The sequence below is a fragment of the Octodon degus genome, unplaced genomic scaffold (genome assembly GCF_000260255.1).
Source record: "Octodon degus isolate 3935 unplaced genomic scaffold, OctDeg1.0 scaffold00002, whole genome shotgun sequence".
Taxonomy (NCBI): domain Eukaryota; kingdom Metazoa; phylum Chordata; class Mammalia; order Rodentia; family Octodontidae; genus Octodon; species Octodon degus.
The window spans coordinates 15,407,340-15,428,444 of NW_004524578.1; the positions used below are offsets into that span (position 1 = coordinate 15,407,340).

The 21,105-nt window shown below is 40.2% G+C and overlaps 1 protein-coding gene and 2 pseudogenes across 3 annotated transcripts in view; all 3 read left to right on the forward strand.

Annotated features, from left to right (window-relative positions):
* The window catches only part of Agbl1 (ATP/GTP binding protein like 1), a 958,008-nt gene that overhangs the window by 79,448 nt on the left and 857,455 nt on the right, over positions 1-21,105 (forward strand). For all 3 annotated transcript variants that reach the window (XM_023710175.1, XM_023710176.1, XM_023710177.1), the window contains exon 5: positions 3,290-3,383. In XM_023710175.1, coding sequence (XP_023565943.1) covers positions 3,290-3,383 — 94 coding nt within the window. The remainder of the gene's footprint in view (positions 1-3,289; positions 3,384-21,105) is intronic.
* Positions 334-1,040, forward strand: LOC105741778 (annotated as a pseudogene).
* On the forward strand, positions 1,542-2,562 carry LOC101589979 (annotated as a pseudogene).

Below are 21,105 nucleotides of genomic sequence, written 5' to 3' on the forward strand. Positions count from 1 at the left end.
ACTCAGGTCCTTGCGCTTGCCAAGGAAGTGCTTATTCCACTGAGCCATCTCCCCAGCCCCGTCCCTTTACTTCTTGATATAACCTGAGCTTTGAAATTAAGCTGATCAGAGTGGAGTATTGGGGAATATTTGAAAGAAGCAAGGGCAGTCTTGAAGATACAGTGACACTGAAGGTTTTATTTTTCTGGCTGGATATTCCTTAGAGCTTTTTCTATTATTAAGATCTATGAGGTACTGCTGGGACAATTGGCAGGGGCAGGTGGGCCATAGCTGCTGAGTCTCTGGAGCCCTGAGCCTTCCATGCCAAAGAGCTGAGCACATGGGCCAGTCAACATGTCATATTACAGGTGGTATGGAGGAGAAACAAAGGTGTATGTTGGTAACCTGGGAATGGGTGCCATTAAAAGAGAATTAGAAAGGGCTTTCATTTATTGTGGTCCCTTAAGGACAATATGGATTGCAAGAAATCCCCCAGGATTTGCCTTTGTGGAATTTGAAGATCCTAGAGATGCTTAAGATGAAGTAGGAGGACTGGATGGAAAAGTGATTTGTGGTTCCCAAGAGATGTTTGAATTATCAATGGGTATGTGGAGATCTCGCTTTGATAGACCATCTGCCCATCGTCCCTTTGATCCCAATGATAGATGCTATGAGTGTGGCGAAAGGGACATTATGCTTTCGATTGTCATTGCTATAGCAGGAGAAGAAGCAGGTCATGGTCTAGATCACATTCTCAATTCAGAGGGCGATATTCTCGCTCCTGCAGCAGGAGCAGAGGGCGGAGGTCAAGATCGGCATCTCTTTGGCAATCAAAGTCTGTGTCTCTTTGTCTATCAAGATAAGCCTCACTCAGAAGATCTAGATCAGGTTCCATAAAAGGGTTGAGGTATTTCCAATCCTGGTCCAGGTGAAGATCAAAATCTAGGTCTCTTTCACAACCAAAAAGTAGCCGGTCAAAGTCCAGATCTCTCTCTCCAAAAAGAAGTTGTCCCCCATCAGGAAGTTCAGGCAGAAGTGCAGGTCCTGAAGGAATGGACTGAAGTTCTCAAGTTCATCTTTTAGGGAAAGGTTATTTTGCTTACATTGTTATAAGGGATTTGAGATGTTTGTAAAGTGTAATTTAGAAAGGATATTTCAATCATTTAATCAAAATTGATCTGGATTATGACTCTGTAAATTTGCAACAGTAAAATAATATAACTTTGTGTTAAATGTATTAATATCTTATGATCTGTGCTGGCCTGCCCCCGGGGTGTGCTGAGACAGAAATTGAGACTGGGCATGGTGGTGTGCACCTGTAATCCCAGCTCTTGGGAGGCTGTAAACTGGCCGATTACTACGAGTCCAATCTAGTAGTGAGATCCTGAACACCCTGTAGACCCTCCCCTAAACAAGACAAAACAAAACAAAATCTTATGGTTTAAAACTGTGGGGTTTTATTTGGCACATTTAAATAAAAAGTTTCTAATAGAGAAAAAAAAAAAGATATATGAGGCCCTGGATGCTAGCTCAATCTGCTCAGTTGGCGCGGCGCAGCTTCATTCAAAATGTCTACTATTGATGGAATTCTGTGCAAGCTTGGAGGGAGATCACTCTACCGCTCCCCCGTCCAGTGCCTATGGGTCCATTAAAGCCCACATCAACTTTGATGCAGAGTAGAACACCCTGAACATCGAGACAGCCATCAGACCAAAGACGTGGGCAAGGTCACCATCGTCAACATTCTGACCAACCGCAGCAATCCGAAGAGACAGGACATGACCTTTGCGTACCACAGAAGGACCAAAAAGGAGCTCGCATCACTGAAGTCAGCCTTATTTGGCCACCTGGAGCGGTGATTTTGGGCTTATTGAAAACACTTGCTCATTACAATGCTTCTGAGCTGAAAACCTCCATGAAGGGACTGGGGAGTGATGAGGACTCTTTCATCGAGGTCATCTACTCCAGAACCAACCAGAAACTACAGGAGATTAACAGAGTGTACAAGGAAATGTACAAGACCGACCTCGAGAAGGACATCGTTTCTAATACATCCGGTACCTTCCGCAAGCTGATGGTTGCCCTCACCAAGGATAGATGAGCAGGGGACGGCTCTGTCATTGATTATGAGCTCATTGACCAAGATGCCTGGGATCTCTATGATGCTGGTATGAACAGGGAAGGAACGATGTTCCCAAGTGGATCAGCCTTATGATGGAGCTGAGCGTGTGCCACCTGCAGAAAGTTTTCTATAGATACAAGAGTGACAGCCCCTACGACATGTTGGAGAGTATCAAGAAGGAAGTCAAAGAAGACTCAGAAAATGCCTTCCTGAACCTGATCTGGTACACCCAGTACAAGCCCCTGTACTTTGCTGACCAGCTGTATGACTCTATAAAGGGCAAGGACACTTGCGACAAGGTCCTGATCGGAATCATGGTCTCCCACTGTGAGGTGGACATGTTGAAAATCAGGTCTGAGTTCAAGAAGAAGTATGGCAAGTTCCCATACTACTGCTTCCAGCAAGACACCAAGGATGACTACCAGAAAGCGCTGCTGTACCTGTGTGGTGGAGACGACTGAACTCCGGGCTCCCCCAGACCCTCTAATGTCCCACAGAATCCACTTGTGATGAACAGCCCCGGGCACTTCTCGTGGAGACACCCCAGCCCCTTACGCTAGTCACCCAGGGTGCCCGGCTTCCCCGCAGCCTCTCCTTTAAGCCAAAGAAGTGAACATTCCAAGGAGTTGGAAGTGAAGTCTGTGACGTGAAAGAAACACTTCTTCTGTGTACTGGGTCACAAATAAACTATTTTTACTTTAGAAACAAATAGACAAGCAAAAAAAAAAAAAAATCTATGACTTTTTGTTTCGTTTGTTAGGATCTTGCTGTACAGCCCAGGCTGGCCTCGAACTCACAGTGATTCTTCTGCCTGAGCCTCCTGAGTGCTAGAATCACAGGCATGTGTTATGACTTTATTTTTATAACCATCCCAGTGTGCTAAAATGGGAAACTTTTCCAGATGAATTACCCATGAGTGCGGAAACTGACTGCCCCTTTGACCTAATAAAGCCAAGGTCAAGTCATTGCCTTGCTCATGGAAGATCCACGCACCAAAGTTGAAGGGAATTTGCATCCAAGGTGGAAAAGAAAGGCAGGTACTTCTTAGGTTGCCCCTTGTAGTTAGTGTGTTGATTTTATTTTTAGAGGAATATGCTAATTCTCTTAAAGTTTTAAAGAAGTTGGTCTAAGATGTGTTAACCTACCCACTCGTGACAACTACAGCTACTGTGCTTTTGTCTTTCTCAGTCACAACAGGAGCCATGCTGGGGATTAATGGAGCAATGGAACTGCTTTTCAAGGTTATTACTCCTTATACCCGAAAGCACACTCGAACAATCAGGTACTGATACCTTCATAGTACTTCTACCTTTTTGTAACAGATGATATTTCTAGTCCCCTCTGGGGGTGGGTTCCCTCTTGTTGCTATGGTATGATGGTATCTCATCTCTCCTCACATCCCTCCTCACCCTTACGTCACTTCCTCTCACCTTCATAATGACCTTGACTCAGTGTATTGTTGGCCTCATTTTTAGGTGGAGAAACTAAATTTAGCCAGTGATCTAGCTCAGTACACACTGCTTGGAAAAGGCAGTGTGGAGATTTGCATCCAACTTTCAGATTCATCGTCTCATGGCTTTTTATTTGTTTGTTTTATTTGAAGCCTTCAGGTGTATCCTTTTACCTATAACAATAAATAAGCCAGTCTAGAAGTGAAAATATCACCAAAGAATCAGCCAGTTAAACTTCGCATATGAGTTCTGGGCCTTATACTAGTCCATCATAGGTTGAATGAAGGTCCTGATATGTATTTTTATGATTGGAAAATGAAGCTCAGCCTATTTTCTCTGCCTCTGCTTGTTCGAGTAGCATGAATCACCATGTTAAAAAGGGAGATGGTTATACAGAAAGGCTTTAGAGATATTTGGAACCATTAAGATCCATCATTTGTGGGAGTGACTCTGCAAGAACCTTGAAAGAGTATTAGAGGAAATCCAGCCAATTTCCAAGCTGTACGGGGTAATTTAGCAAGCAGCATTTCTGTGCCCCAGCCCTGATATTCTCTACCTTCCCCCATCCGTTTTAGGCCCATACTCCACATGATTAGTTTTCTCTTGGGTCACTGCAGTTAGGCCATTATCATCCATTCTCACCTGCAGCTCTCTACACCAGTGTTTCCTGGGGTGAAATACATTACACCTCAGTCAAAAAAAAATCCCCAAATAAATTGGGAAGTCCTGGGATAAGCAAAGTTAGCTAGGTTTCTTTACCACTAACCTCTGCAGTATCTTTCTGATGTTAACACATATTAAGAATATCTATGATCATGTTCCAGATCTTATTTGCCCAGGGAACTACTTATTTTACAGACCACCATTTTTTGAAGTTTCACTTTAGAAATCTCTCCTCTAAGCTACACATTTTTATTACAAAATAGGATTCAGCTGCATCCCACCAAAAGACCTCATCTACTAGTCATGAAGCTTCTGTCACAAATAAAGGCACAATAGACTCACAAAGCTTTGTTTTTCTGTAGTTATACCTTATTTGCCTTCAATTTGCGCTTTTACCAAAAATCTGAATTACTGCATTATCAGGATATGAGTCAGATTAGTGATTCTGTGGTTCATTCTGGGTTTTCCTCTTCTTCCCCCTCTTAAGAAGGCATACTTATGTTCGAAGCAGCTATGGGAGTTCCAAGTATTGATGGAAAGGCATGCTTGTCTTTAATTATCTTGTGTCCATTTGGATAGGACTTGGACCTGTCTCATTTTTATCATAGTGTGCATGCTTTTGTTGCTGAGATCTGCCATCTCAACATGTCCTGTGATAGCAACTCAGTGAACTTCATATTTCTGCCCTATTTCTAAGGCTACTCCTAATCTGAAGCTGTCATAATGAAGATGTTCACAAGCTCAAAAATATCTTCTTTATTTTTTTGTGAAAATCTTTGTGATGATTACTTGGCTCATTCATATAGGAGTCTCATGCAGTTAGCTCCTTTTTATTATGACGTAACATGTTTGGGTGGCTTCCCAGGAAACCCTGCCTGGCTCACCTTGGGTATCAAGGTATGAGGGCCCTTGTTTCTTGGATCCTGAGAAGTTTTATTATCTTCCTCTTTCATGCCATGCATGCAGGAACAAAGCAACAAACCAGAAGAGCCTCCTTCTCAGAGATTCACAAATGTCATTTCTATTGTTTTCTTCTCTTAAAATTTTTAAAATTAATTTTAATGAGAAAGAAATAGCAACGAGACAGTTTCAAAAACAGTTTAGTAGGACAGTTACAATAATTAATACACTGCATCTTGTTGTCTTCATAATAGTTATTCACAGTATGAGATGCAGACATGATCTCTTGTGGGCTGGAGAGATAGCTCAGTAGAATAAGCACTTGCCTGGCAAGCAAAGCCCAGAGTTGAATCCCCAGTTCGGCAAAACAAACAAAGGAACAAACCAATAAACAATTCAGGATACTGTGGCCAAGTGGTAAGTTGGTCTTGTTTTTTTCCTACAAAGAGAGTCAAATTCAGGTACAGATCTGATCATTGTGGTGTGGAAGAATGAGAAAGCAATGCTAAGAAATTCCAGGGGTCCAAAGCTTCCTACAAGAAAATGAAGCTTCCACAGTTCTCATGCATTTCTGCATGTCCAGTTTGTCTCAGAAACTTTGGGCAAGATGATTCTCCTCCTTTAGCCAAATGCCAAATGCCAAATAAAACCAAACCTCCATAGAGGAGAGGAGTTTTGACTGACCACTACAATATAGCCATCATGGCATGATATTTATTAGCTACCCAGAACTAAGCTCTTGGCATGCATTTCCTTATTTGAGTCTCTTCCCCTCCTCTGTGAGGCAGGTGATATTACTGTCCCCAAATTTACAGGAAAAAAAAATTGTACCTGAAAGAGGTTTAAGTAACCTGCTGCTATTTAAGTGAAAGAGCTAGGATTTAAACCCTTCCTGATACATGAACCTCAGCTTTTAAAGCACCACTAGAGTTTCTTCTATAGTCTATTTCCAGCACTTTATTTCTAAAACCACCATATGCAAGACAATCATAAGCAGTTAAAGTTTGCTTAAATTTCTTTTACCACCTAAATGGCTCATACGCATGGAACAATTTGCTTAATGGTGGGGAATCTTTCTCCTCAGTTGAGTGGCTATTTCCTTTCAAAGACTAAATATCTGTTCCCTCTGCTTTTGAATTCTTCCCCCAGTCTACCTGTCTTTCTGTCTTTTGCTGTCCCTCTAACTCTCAATAGAAAGATAAGGGCAAAGTTGCTGAGTATGATGCCTGTTGGAAGTTGGAGCCCTCTCTTCTAGCCGATTCCTTGGATAGTCATTTAACATTTTTTAAACTGAATTTGGACATTTCTCAAAGCATGAATACCAAGTCACCTCCTTGTGAGCTCTGATGTGCTAGACAATTGTCAGGCATTATTAATATAGATATTAGATAACTAGCTCTTTGACCCAGATCAGGCAGCAGAGGCTGCAGTAGAATATGGTGATGGGACTTTCTGCCAGTTTCCATATCTTCTCGTGATTCCCATCCTCCAAATAGTAACTAAGAGGTACGCAAGTGCATTCTTCTCTACTCCACTGGAATGCAGAACTTGTGGGCTAAGGGGTCTTCCAGAAAGGGGATGAAATAACAGGACCCAGGGGCATAAATAGCCTTATTGAGTATCATCCTTCAAGTGCTCCCAAGCTATGGGAAAGTTATTCCAAGATGTCTTTGAAGGCGTAGCTGCCCAGTGTGGTATTGCTATGACTCCTCCCTCCCATGAAGATTAAACCTGCTCTGCTTCTCTAGCATGAATCTAAAATTAGTTGTGCAGCTGTCCTCCCATCTCCAGATAGTACTCAGAATAAGATTTATGACAGAAGGTCCAACTCTGTTCCTATCTGAAAGGAAGGGCTTGTGGCACCATGCCCCCAGTACTCGGAGGCACTGTGCAAAGCCTCACTCACAAGAGAGGCAGCAATTCTAGGCCTCTTTCCTTTCCAGGTGCCCATCATGCTGGTACACTTTTACCATCATTTGGTGAGCTCGGGCCTGTGCCCTTCCTTCAGTTCTCCTGTCCACCGATCAAGTCTCACTAGGTGTGCGTACTCTTGGGTTGCAATGACAGCCCTCTGTCTGGTTTCTCTTGACTTCAAAGCTATCAGAAGGATATGTCAGATGGAACCTTCTTGGTGGTTCTCTAGAGTTGGCTCATGTTTTGCCTTATCACACATGCTTGGCCTGTACAGTGTGCACCTACAGTCTTTTCTCCCTAAATTCTGTACTTCCAAAAGGTAGAAATCAGACTGCCTTTACCTTGCTGTTTTCTATAGGACCAAATGCCTACAATATGGTAGACTGTTAAGTAAATTCAAAGGAAATTTTTAAAGAATTGGCACAGACTAATGGTGCATATTTATGGGGTACACTGTGATAATTTGGTCCATGTCTACAATGTGTAAGGATCAAGTCAGGGTTACTAGCATCTCCACTGCCTAAAACCAGAACATTTTGTGAACTTTATGTGTCATCCTTCTGTGGGAGCCATTGCGGGTTTTCTGTATATCTTTATTATATATATGTTGCCAAAGTATGTACCAAAAATACTATCATTAAAAATGTTTTTGGTGAATTAATTATATACTATTAATAAAATCTCGTACTTACTGAGTAGGTACTGTGCTAGGCACTTCATATGTATTATTTCTTTTTTTCCTGATTCAAAGATGGCTCAACATGTGAGGTCATGCTTTGTCTAAAGGTATTTGAAAAGCTGCGTGGCAGCTCTGGCATGAGGGACTGACATGCCTCTGGTAGAAAAGTCATTCTGGAGACAGAGAAGTAGCATTTGAAAGGGAGCAAAGTTTTACTTACTGGAGGGAAGGAAAGTTTCATGTCTTTTTTTTTTTTTTTTTTTTTTTTGTCTTATTTAGAGTTGTCTGAGGACCTACAGAGATTGGCAGGAAGGAAAGATTTGAATGGAAAGGGAATGTGGGGGAAACATTCACATTGAAACATTGCCTTCAATCTGAAACTGGCTGCCTGTATTTGGTTTGTTAATTGGCTCAGCTGAGGCTTTAGGCTTTTCTGGGGATGTTTTTTTTTTTTTTTTTTAACAGCAAGAGGGAGGAGGAAATGACACTGGGTCAAAGTGTGCTACCTCTGTCTAGCTTGTCCCACAGAGGACAAGCTTGTTTATCTGCACAAAGCTGTCTTTGAGCTGTCCAAGCTCACTAAGTAGGAAAATTTATTGAGGCAAAGACAGATGTCTTGACTGTGAGTGACTTAACTCATGACCTTAGAGGAGCTTGTGTTCACGTTAGGTCTCAACAGTCCCTGCTAGGCACTGTCCCCATGTTTCCTTGTACCAGGCATGGATCTTTGTGTATTGATAATAATAATGGGCATTTCCACTGACTGTCCACTGGACCTTTCCCAAAGCATAGCCACATCCCCTTAGATCTCGTTGTACACTTATACCATAATGTTTAACCCAAGCACATCCACTTTGGAGCTGGGTTATCAGGTGTTATCAATGTATAGTATCTCTTAGGACCATAAACTTTAGTTGCCTTGCCTCAGAAATATCAAAGTCAGTAAAAAATGTGTTGGTATTTCCTAGACAAAGCTCTTTGTTGAACCTCATTGGGTCCTCTGATCACTGTACTGCATTTTGAAAAAGATAACTCAGGGTTTTCCACAGGCTGGCTGCGATGTTTCCTCCAACTCTCTGCATTATTTCCAGAACTTTCCCAAGAATGCAGAAAGTCAGGAATTGTGTAGTTCAGTGCTGTGCTGGTCTCACTCTGACAGAGGATGGCATCTTTAACAGCCACCCTCCACCTCCTCTCAGGCTTCCAGCCTGGCTTTCATGGTATGATTTATCTCTTCAAGGTCTAGGGTCCCTGAGCCCTAAACTGTGATTGAACTGTGGGCAGCAGAGGCTGTGTGCTTCAGAGAACCTGGGCTTAAACACAGTGGCAACAGGAGGAAGTGGATGTGTTTAGTCTCTGGCAAGTGCCATAGGCAAATTCTTTAGCTCAGTCTCCTGCTGGCTGTCCCACCGGCTCTCTGTGCTTAGAATAGTGTTAAGTGATCATCTGCTTCAGAGGTCTGACCTGCCAGGCCTCTCTGGCATTTGAGTTTCCCCTGAGTGCGGATTACTGGGCATTGCTTCCTTGGCAGCCTTTTAAGATGATTTCATCTTTCACTTATGAACTGGAAAAGTCCCGCTTCTCTTGTCTTTCTCCCCAAATTACTGTTCCTTCCCAAGACCAGGGCTCCTGGGATTTCTCCAGCCATTATACCATTCCACTTCATTCGATCATGCAGCTGATAGATGAGTGCAGACTTGGCCGGAGCTAATGGGTTCTCTGGGATCATCAGAAATTGTATAACTTAGTTGCTTTGTCACCATGACAGTGGCCATCCAAGTTACAAGAAGCAGAATTTGCTCTTTCTCAAAATAGTTACTGAATCCCTCCTGGATTGTCTTTCCCCAATCTCCACCAAGGGTGCTGTGATTCCTCCTTTAACTACAAGATTCCGTGGTTTTCCAGGGCCTGAACTTGCATGGGGGCTCAGAAGCTATGTGCTCAAGACTGTCTGGAATAATGTACTTGGAAGGGGAGTGAGCAACCATCCCACCCTAGCCACACAAGTGATGATATTGGTGATGTGCAATATGAACTCATCCTACAGTGATTATGGCATCTGCAACTTGACTCTGAGCCTGTAGCTGATACTTGAATGAATAGTTTCCTACATGAATTAAACATTGACCACTAGGCTTAATGGTTGAAAGCCTTTTATCTTCTGGAAAAGCCAAGGCTCTCTCCCTGATTAAGACCAGTAATGTAGATTCCAATCACAAGACACAAGTTGGAAGGTTTCAAGGAGTTTTCTTGTCCATCTCTTTCATCATAAAGTGGATAGTCCTGAAACCTACATGGCTTTAGTCACTTTCCTTATCCCTGGGAGAAAAATGCCTAGTATCCATAGCTTGAGGGAGTAAATGTTTATTTTGGTTCAGTTTCAGAAGTTTCACTTGATGGTTTACAGGCTAAAACACAGAAACAGCATTGTGGAAGGGTCTGGACAGGAGAAAGCTGCTCATTTCATGGTGGCCAGGATGAAGTGGAGGGAGAAGTGAGGAGCTAGGAGGGGAGGTATGCCTCCTGCTAGGCTATATGCCCAGGGAACCACTCTGCTAATCACCTCCTTAGAGCAAGTTGGCTATACCACCCCCATGATTCAGTCACCTGAAAGCTCCACTTATGAGCACAGGAAGCCTCTGGGGGGCATTCTTAATCTAAGCCATAACACCAGAGAAGCCAACCATGCTTTCTATCCTAACCTCCTGACACTATCCATTAGACTGTAAGTTGCCTTACTGCCTAATGCAGACCAGACATGCCTTGGGTTAAGACTTTAGTTTGGTCATATCCATTGGGCTGGGCCAGTAGTACGCACTGGAAAAGTTTAAAACAACAAAAGGTGGATCTTCTCTTCAAATTGCCAGAAATCTTTGCAATAGTAACAATGCACTGTGGTTGGAAGGTCTTCCACTCTGATCCAGTCTTGGGCTTGTAAAATGGGCCAGCTTCCTGTCCTGCAAAATGTGCTCAAATGCCACTTTCAGAAATGCCTTCAGAGCTGTATAGGCAGTGCATGTGCTTGAAAATTTCCTTAAAATTCATAAATTAGTCCTTTAGTTCTCGAGATGGCTTTGGTCTGGCTCTACCATCCAGATAGGGAACCTCGTTCCTGTTTCTTCTATTTTGGGTGCTCTCTGATCCTGTTACCTGAGTGACCTGGACCAGATGTTGTGAGGAGGAGGAACTCTAGAACTTACATGTCATCAGATGTGTTGGTTAGTCTTTGATGCTGTTATGGTTTGTGTATATGTGTCCCCCTAAAGCCTCATGCAGTCTTGGGGTGGCTTCTGGAGTTTGTGATTGATTACTGTGAGTATGGATGCTGCACCTGCACTGGGGCAGGTAACTTGCATTTCAGTGTAAGGAGGGAAGAGAAGTTGGCTGTGTGAGCTGTTGCTACTCCTCCTCTTGAGCTCTTGCTCTTTGCCACCTCCATGAAAAGTTGCTTTCTGCTATATGCTGCTCTGCCTTGGACTCAGCTGAATATGGACTGAAACCTCCAGTAACTGTGAGCTAGATAAACTTTTCCTTCCTTCAATTTGGGTATTGGGTATTTGTTACAGCAATGAGAGAAGAGTAACTAAGACAGATGCTGACAGGTGAAGCCTGGAACCCAGGACTCCCTCTAGTCCTAGCTCCCAGTCAGAGGGCACAGTATCTTTCTCAGATGGTTGGGGTATCAACCTTTCCTGTTCTGTCTCCTAGTCATGTTGCAGTGGCTGGTTCTTGAACCCAAGAGACAGCGGATCCCCTTTTCTGCTCAGTTGCACTTGTGATGTCAAGGCTTTCTCTGGGGCCCTGTATATAAAAGTACAGGAGTAAGTGGCCTTAGGCTCAGACCTCACTTGATCTTAGTCAAAAGGTTGAGCAGCAACCCAAAATATCCATGCAGTGAAACTACAGGAGCAATGTGTAACTCACTGCCCTGATCATAACACGGAGGTTCTGTGTCAGAGTAGGAGAGCTTAGAAGACCAGAGGCTACGTCCACCATGGTCCCACTACTAAGTGGTATGTTGGCCTGGCAAGCAGATCTTTCCAATAGCTGTAATGGTGTTCCCCACCTCAGGATGACATGTGACAGGGCTATGAAATAAGGAGTGATATGCTGATCTTGGATAGATGGGACAGTTAGCATAGATGGGGCTCTAGGAAAAACAAATCAAAACTTCCTGGGTCCTACATATGTTGAGCATCTTTCCATGTGCCACTTCTACCTGGTGAGGGTCCTTTGCAGAAATTATTTCCATCTTTGAGGAGTCCCTCACCCCATACACTCCCTTTTCCTCTGGAAAACAGGGAGGTTCTTAGCATCTTTCTCTTGGCATAAAAGTTAATCTTGGAGCACAGCCTGACTTAGGCAGGAACTTTTACAAATCAAAAAAATTTTTTTTTTTGGCAGAACTAGGGATTGAACTGAGGCCCTTACATTTGCCAACAAGCACTTATTCTACTGAGCTATCTCCCCGGCCCCCATAAAGCAATTTTAATCTTCATTTAAATCACACCTTCCTTGCAATATTGTAAATACCCACAAATAATCTTGAGGAGGGTTTGAAGAATTGGAAAGAGGTACAGAGACACTCTTAGCAGGAGACACTGTCTTGGCCATTGTCCTTTGCTTGGAAGGAGCTGATCTTTTCTATAGGCAATGATTGTGTTTTTTAAGGATTGATTCCACACTTAGTCACAGCAGATTATAAAGCAAATGGGGGAAGCCCTTTCCCTGTGGGGCTGTGAGTGTGTGAAATTTCTGGAGATGTGCTTGTTTAGCAAAGAAAAGCCAGCTCAATTAGCTGGAAAGATATGGGCCCCACAGAAACCATGATGCAGATGTCATGCAGAGTCCTGATAAGCTAGCTGCCCTTAAGAGTTGAGGCAGAGACTGCAGGAAGAGTACAGACTGAAGGCTTTCTAACTCAATTCATTGCAGTGCTATTTTCATATTGGTTCTCTGTGGGATTATTAGCTATATTCAACAGTTAATGAGAAGAACAGCAGAAGTCAGTGGAAAAGAGTGGAATATTATTAAATTATGTAGGCTTTTCTTTCAGATGGTACCTACTAGGTAGTCACATGTGCCAGTTATATTAATAAACATTATTATTTTGGTTTGCCTGAGGTTAATTCTTTTAATTATTCATTTATTTACTGTATAGTATTCTGAATCTTTTATTGTTAGCAGAAATATGCTGGCTTTCAGACAGTCTTTGTCCTCTAAGAGCTTATAGACATGCACACATGGGCATGTAAATGAATGCAATAAATGCTATCATGGTGGGATATTCGGGATAGAGTATACCAGTCTACTCAGGAAATGGCAGAGAGGATGACACTGAAAGGCAATGTTTCGTTTGAAATAGGGAAGGGGTTTCCCAGATGCTAAGATTGTAAAGAAAGGATCTTGTAGCCAGAGGCAGAGCAAGTGCACACACACACACACACACACACACACACACACACACGTAATTTAATGTATCATTGGAATGCATTGCAAGGATATGAGAGCAGTAAGCTTATCCAAATTGATTTGGATCACTCTAATATCTTAGTAGACAGTAGAAGCACGGAAATATATAATTCAAAGGAAATTAAAAAACCTGATAAACTCATAAAAGCATTCAACTTTCCAGTGACCAGGAGAAATAAAACAGCAAGATGCCACTTTCACAAATCAAAGTATCAAGGATTTTGAAAGATGATCATATTTATTGTTGGTGAGGAGTCAATAAGATTGGCACTTAGATGCTTCTGGGAATGTAGATGCATAAAACTTTACCAAAACAGAAGAGTGATGTATCCCAAGGTTAGAAAAAAGTGCCCAGTCCTCAACTCAATTTCTTCACTTTCTGAATCAATCCTGAAGAATCACTGTGAAAGGTAGATGAAGATTTGCATGAAATATATCCATCACAGTGTTATTTGTAATTGGAAACATATCCAGACAAACTTCAGTAACAGGGAATACTTGGCAACAGTGATATATTTATGCATCATAATGTTGTGTAGCAGCACACAAAGAATACACTAGGAATGATGTTTATCATGGGAAATATCTCATGTTAAAATATTGACTAGAAGAAATAAGATTCAAAATTCGTGTAAAAATATGTGTGGAACTGCTTCAGGCCAACATGGAAATATTGGTGTTAGATTTGTCTTTTCATTTGAAACAGACAAAAAGACTGGTGCTGCAATACTCAGAACAATGTTTTTAAAGGTATCTAGAAATAATGGATAATGACATGTGAAAGGTGAACCTTTTTTTCTTAAATCTGTTTTTTGACATTTTATTTATTTATTTATTTTGAAGAGTAAGAACAAAAACAAGAACAAAGATCAGAAACAAAGACAGAAACAGGGTAACATACAACAGGACATATGCTACAGATTTTCAAAACAAGAACAGCTGATTAACCAGGGTTGGTATATTATCTGTTTTTATTGTCAAATTTGTTGCTCAGATTCACAGATATAGTTATGAAAGATTGGGCATACCAAGTGCTGGGATTACAGGTGTGTGCCACCACGCCTAGTCTCAATTGCTGTCTCAGCACGCCCCAGGGGCAGGGCTGGCACGGCAGGCTTGGGGATTGAACCCCCCCCCACCCCCTGGCCTCTGTGCCTGCTTGCAGGTGCTTTAATCCACTGAGCTATTTGGCTGACAAGAAATTATTTTAAAGAAAGTAATTGATATGATATTAGATGGAAAATACCTGTTCCATGTTATGCCTAAAGTGTTTGAAACTCAGATAGATGGTGAAGTTAAACGCAGCTGCATAAGATGTAGGGTAATAATAAGCTTCTCTTCTGGAGGGTTAACAACCTAAGTTTGCAGACCAAAAATTAGAGAACTAGAAGGGCTGCAAGGACAGCCAACAATTTGGCCCTAGCCTTTCAAGGTCAGTGAAGACTCAGGACACAGGAGAACCTATACTGTAACATCATGCAACTCAGTTGTGTCCCAAATTTTCTGATCAAGGACATCATGGGGCCACACAGCAACATGATCGATGATGAAGAATGTGCCTAAGGAGAGTCACCTGGAGAGAAAATATTCTCAGGCTTTCACAGAGAGCAAATTGGTCAAGCAATGGTCGTGACTCATCCACATGGCTGACATGGACAAAGGATCTGCAAACTGCGGGTACAGGGTTACAGGATAAACCTGAGGGTGTTTGACTGACCTTATCAGATACAAAAGTTACATTTCTTGTTATATAGGCCTTGCTTTATCTTGGTCTTAACCATCCAGAAGAAAAGTATAAAAACGAGGTATATAAAGTAAACCCATGTTAATAAACCGAGCTGTGAAAGACTCAAGTCAACAACTTTTGCGGATAACCCACTAGTATTATGGACTGCTGGACTGTGTTGGATTGTTTTGCTGAATTTATGCACCTGTAGTATTTAGATGCCAATGGAATGCCCATCTCTGACAGGACTAAACAACAAAAAGGCAATACAAAGGAAGGACCATTTTGTATCTGTATATTCAGAATAGTTAGGATAGATATACAGCTACTTTCTTTTAATTCAATGAGAAGAACGATTTCTACTAATAATGTTTGGACAGGATATTCTGTCTATATCTTGTACTGCAGATGACCACTAAGAAGAGAACAATGTAGAATGTATTAATTATTGAAACTGTCCTATTAATCAGTTTTGAAACTGTCTCATTGTTATTTGTTTCTCAATAAAATAAAAATATATATATTAGAAATGCTACACATTTAGAAGACCAAGATGACAGATATTTAAGCATGTATTTTGTGTTACATATTTCTGTCTTCTATGTAGTTGCTTAGTTCAGAGATATTAGCATACATAGTTAGTCAAGATGAAAATTCTACAAATTAACCACTATTTTTAAAAAAAGCTGATAGAAATTCTTAGTACAATGGCCTCAGCCATCCTGTATATGTACTTGCATGTTTTCCCCCCTACCTTTTTTTTTCCTTTCTCTTCAATTCATTGGTTAATCCTTATGTTCCATTTCTTTCTATTTTACTATAGAAAGGTGGACCTGTACTCCAGTTTACTGTCTCAAGTAATTCCAGGCTGCAGTAGCACAGCAGTGGGGCAGGGAAGGACTTGGGTACAGCCCAGCAGATTGTCTAAGTTAAGGAAACAGTTGAAGATGCAACTGTGAGGTCTAGAGAGGTGAAGAATTTGTAGAGCAGAGTACTGGAAAAAAGAAAACTGAATAGTTAGAACAGAGGGAGGGGAGAGAGAGAAAAGGAGGGGAGGGGAAGGAGGCTGAATGCGATGAATTGTGGGGCTTTCCAGAGGTTTTCCCTCAATTTTATAGCTGGATATTGACCAGGCTATGGTGATGGGGAAACTCCCCAAATCTAAATAAAGAACAATTTAAGAGAATGGAGGGAGCTGTGTTTTCCACACACATGGGAATAATGTTTGATTCTCTAAGGCAGACTGGAAAAGGCAGACCCCATGATTCCTGAGGCATTAGGCATAAAAGGTCTCACTGCAGTAGTGAGCAGAAGTTAGCTCTAGACTGACTGACTGGCTCCTGTTCCAGTCATTAGAATTGCTAAAAGCTTGGCATCTATCTTCTCCTCCAATAGGTTTTGTGTTTCTATTTTAATATTTAAACCTTTGATCCTTTTTGACTTTGGTCTTCTGCGTGATGATTGACGTGGGTCTAATTTTAGCCCTTGGCATGTGGAAAGCGTTTCTCCCAGTGAACATGTTTGTCCCCTTTGTCAAAGATATGGTGGCTGAGTATGTTTGTAGTTGCGTCTGCGTCTGCTAATCTGTTTTCCAGGTCTGAATTTTTTTTTCCAGTAACATGCTGATTTTGGATACTTGTTCTGCTGATTTCTATTGCCCTGTTGAAAGGAACAATTAAGGCTTAATTTTTTTTACTTTTTAAAATTTTTGACCAATATTTTGGACCAATTCTGTATGCTTATATCTGATAATCTGAACAATTAAACTGAAGACAACAATATGCAAAAATTATTGTTGAGTGGAATTCTGTTTCAATTCTATTGTTTTTTAAAATACTATCTTTTATTCTCTTTCAAAAAAAGAATTGCTAAGAGCAAGACCTGGGAGGATGAGATTATTATCAAGTAACAAGTCAAAGCCTCTAAATATTTGCAGTGTTATAAAATATTCCAATTACTACAATAAAAGTCACAATGTCTAGGCTCCAACAAAAGTTATTAGGCATGTAAATAAACAGGAAAATACTATTTGTGTTATTCAGTGAAAACCTTTACAAAACTGATATAGATATTAGAATTATCGGCTAAAACATTAAGAATTATTTTAACTATATTCAAAATGTTAAAAAATTGAATAAAGGCATAGAAGACATAGAACAACTCAAATTAGACTTCTTCAAATAAAATCTACAGTGAGCAAGAGGTAAGTACAGTGGATTGAACTAAGGAAAATTAGGTATGGGAGAAGAACAGCTAAACATGAAGATGATGAAGCAAGAGAAATTTTCCAAAATGAAACACAGAGGAGGAGAGGGAGAAAGGGGGGGGAGAAGACGAAAGAGAAGAGAGAATGTGGGGCAACCTCAAGCATCACAATATGCATATAACTGGAGACAGCAGAGAGAGGAGAAAGAGGTGAAGTCAGAAAAAAAAATTGTGTTTACAGAAACCAAGATGAGACTCCAACAGATTTCTCTTTGGCAGCAATGAAAGAAAGAATAGAGGAGCAGCATTAAAGTGTGGCACTCTATATGCAGTGCAAACAGCTTTGCTGATGGAATGTAGACTTCTCGAACATAAAATGTTATCAACAGAAAATTTATAACAAGAAACGGTAAAAATATTTTGGGGAAAAGAAAAATGATGCCAGGGAGAGAGATGTATCTGCTCACAAGACTGAGTTGTGCTAGAAATAGTAAGGACGTGAGTAAATCTATTTGATTTTTAGTTTATTATGTTAGTTTCTTTGAAAGATAGTTGTGTTTAAGTAAAAGTAATCACAATTTAGTCCAGAAGAAACATTCCTTTTGAACTTAAAAATATAGGGTAGTCAGGGCACAAAGGTCAGGAGAAAAGAAGTCAAAGCATTTTATTCAAATTGTCTCATCTGAGATGGTATAATCCTCAAAGTTGAATTGTGATGAATTCAAGTGACACTAAAGCAACCATTAAAATGGGTAAATTAAGAGTTATAGCTCATCAATCAATAGTATAAATGCACTAAAACAGTTCTTCCAAAAGAAGTTAGGAAAGAAAAAAAGATGATCGAGGAACAGATGTTACAAATAGGCAAGATAGAGGTGAGATGATAAAACTCTACCCATGTCCAGCAGATGCAAATAATTGAGGTATGCCCTATAAATGGCAGTGATTACCACATCAGTAGATGAACAACACTCATCTATGTGATGCTTATAAGAAATACTGTTTATTTTTATTCGTTTATTTATTTTTGTACTTTAGGCAAGGGTCTACAGGGTGTTTAGCGTCTCACTATTAGATCGGACTTGTAGTGATCCTCCTGTTTACAACCTCCCAAGAGCTGGGATTACAAGTGTGTGTACACCACCATGCCCAGTCTCAACTGCCTTCTCAGAGTGCGCAGGGGGTGGGGCCGGCACAGTAGGCCTGGGGATTGAACCCCTGGCCCCTGCTTGCAGGCACTTTAATCAGCTGAGCTATTTGGCCAGCCCAAGAAATACAATTTAAAATCAAGGCACAAGTAGGTCAAAAGTAAAAGGGTGTGGCAAGTTAGCACTAATCAAAAGAAAGCTAGAAGCTTGCTAATATTAGCAAAGAATATTGTCAAGAATGCAGGAAGTAATTTCACAAAGGGTCAATTTATCCAGAAGACACAGAACTCTGTTTATCCATCTAATAACGGAGCTTCAAAATAATTGAAGTAAAAACTGATAGAACTGTAAGGGGAAATAGATATAACCATAATTAGAGCTGGAGTTTTTAATACTCCCTTTTCAATAATTGATAGAATAATCAGAGGGAAAACCAGTAAGGACACAGACGATTTAAATAACATTATCTAGCATCATGACTTAATTGATATTTATAGTATATTTTAGCCTCTGCCAACCGAATGTACATTTTTTCAGGAGCACATAGAATATTTGCCAAGATAAACAATATTATGGGCCATAAAACCAGTCATGATAAATTTTAAGGACTTCAGCAATATAAAGTGTGTTCTCAGATGACAAGGGAATTAAATTGTTAATCAACAAAACAAGGGTTTCTGAAAGAATCTCCAAATTTTTGAAATTAAATCCATAACAAAATAAGGGAAAAATAAATGTAATCAAAAGCTGAGTCTGCCAGATGTGGTAGCTTTAGCTACTTGGGGGTCTGGGAAGGATCTCAGTTTGAGGCAGACTGGGGCAATTTAGCCAGAAAATAAAAAGGGACTGGAGCATAACTCTCTCGTAGTTCATTTGCATATCATACCTGAAGCTCCACCCCTAGGCTCCACCCCTAGGCTCCACCCCTAGTACCACCATGGACAAAAACAAAAAGAGCTGATTCTCTGAGATCAATAAAACTGTTAAAACCTTTGTCTTCACTAACAATTATCAGAAGGCAAAAATTGCTACGAATGAGTGACAAAATTGCTAGTCTTACAGATATTCAAAGAATCATTATGAAACACTATTAATTGTGTGCCAATAAATTTGACACCTTAGACAAAGTGAAAAATTCCTTGGGGCCGGGTAGATGGCTCAGTAGAATAAGCGCTTGCCTGGCAAGCACAAGGGGCTGAATTCAATCCCCTGCCACCTCCAAAAAGAAAAAGAAAAAGAAAAAAAAAAAAGAAAAAAAAAAAATCCCTTCATAGACCTAGCTATCAAAGTTCACTTGGGAAGAAAAAGGAAACCTAAATAACCTAGGAAGGAAAGTCCAGGTTTAGATGGCTCCGCTGGCAAATTCTATCAAATATTTAAAAATTAAATAGTAATTATATAAACACTTGGAATAATTTTAAAAGAAAGGAATATCCCCAACTTATTCTATGAAGACTTCATTCTGATACCAAAAGCAGGCAAACACTTCAAAAAGAAGGAAATTTACCAACAAAAATCTCTTATTAACAGAGATGAAAATATTCTTAAACTAATTTTAGCAATTTGATATCAACAATATATCAAAGATGAAGATCCAATGGAATTTATCCCAGGAACACAAGATTTATTTAGCATGAAAAATTCATTAAATACCATTTATCATAAAAATTCCTTTGTCCACTAATTGAGGAGTGGATAAAGACAATGTACACTGTATACCCATGGTGGAATACTACTCTGCCATAAAAAGAATAAACTTGAATAATTTGTAAGAAAATGGATGTACCTCAAATCCATACTGCTAAGTGAGATAAATAAGGCACACAGGCTTAAAAATAATATGGGTTATTTTATATAAAATGCCCCCAAATATAAATAAATCAAAGAGCAAAATAAAAATGAATATTAGGATACAGGGAGATGGATCTTTAGCAGATGAGAAGGAGATTAGGAAACAGAGACTTGGAGAGGAGGTGTGGGAAGGGGACACCAAAAGAAATAAAATGCATCATGTACTTGTACCAACTATGCACAGTGATGATGTTAGTGATGTACTTGGCAAACATGTATTAACAAAAAAAAGCTAAAGTATTCACCAACACAGAGTGATCTTAGGAGAGCCAGAGAAAGTGTTTGACAGAATCTACTGTTGACTGATAAATCCTCAAGACGGTTGCGTTAGAAGGGAAATTGTAGATGTAGAATTCTATATGTAAAGTTCTACCTAGAGATGATTGTTTATGCCATAATGCTGACAGGATCCATGCAGAGAAAGGCTACGTGAATAAGTGAGTTAGTGTACCAAGGTTCCAGGATGCAAGATTAAGGTATAACAGGAAATCATAGTCTCACACAGTGTAACCAACTATTGGAAAATAAAAAATTAAAAATCATTAAGTATTTCAATGCTTAGGTGTAAGTCTAACCAAAGTTGCATTAGAAGAGAAATTTCTCAGTAAATCATATCAATGAAAAAAGTGCTAAGTTAAATCATATTCCACAGTGAGACTGAATTCTTCTCCACTGTGATTAAAGCCAACTTTGAATGTATACTTTCTCTAACTCTCTTCAATATTATACTATTTTTTGGGTTTTATTTATGTATTCTACTTAAAATTGCTTTTATTAATGCTATTGAGAAACAAATAGCAATGAGGCAGTTTCAAAACCGACTAGTAGGACAGTTTCAATAATTAATACATTGCATATTGTTGTCTTCATAATGGTTATTCACAGTACAAGATGCAGACATGATATCCTGTCCAAACATTATTAGTACAAATCTTTCTTCTCATTGAATTGAGAGAAAGTAGCTGTATATCTATCCTATTTTGAATATACAGATA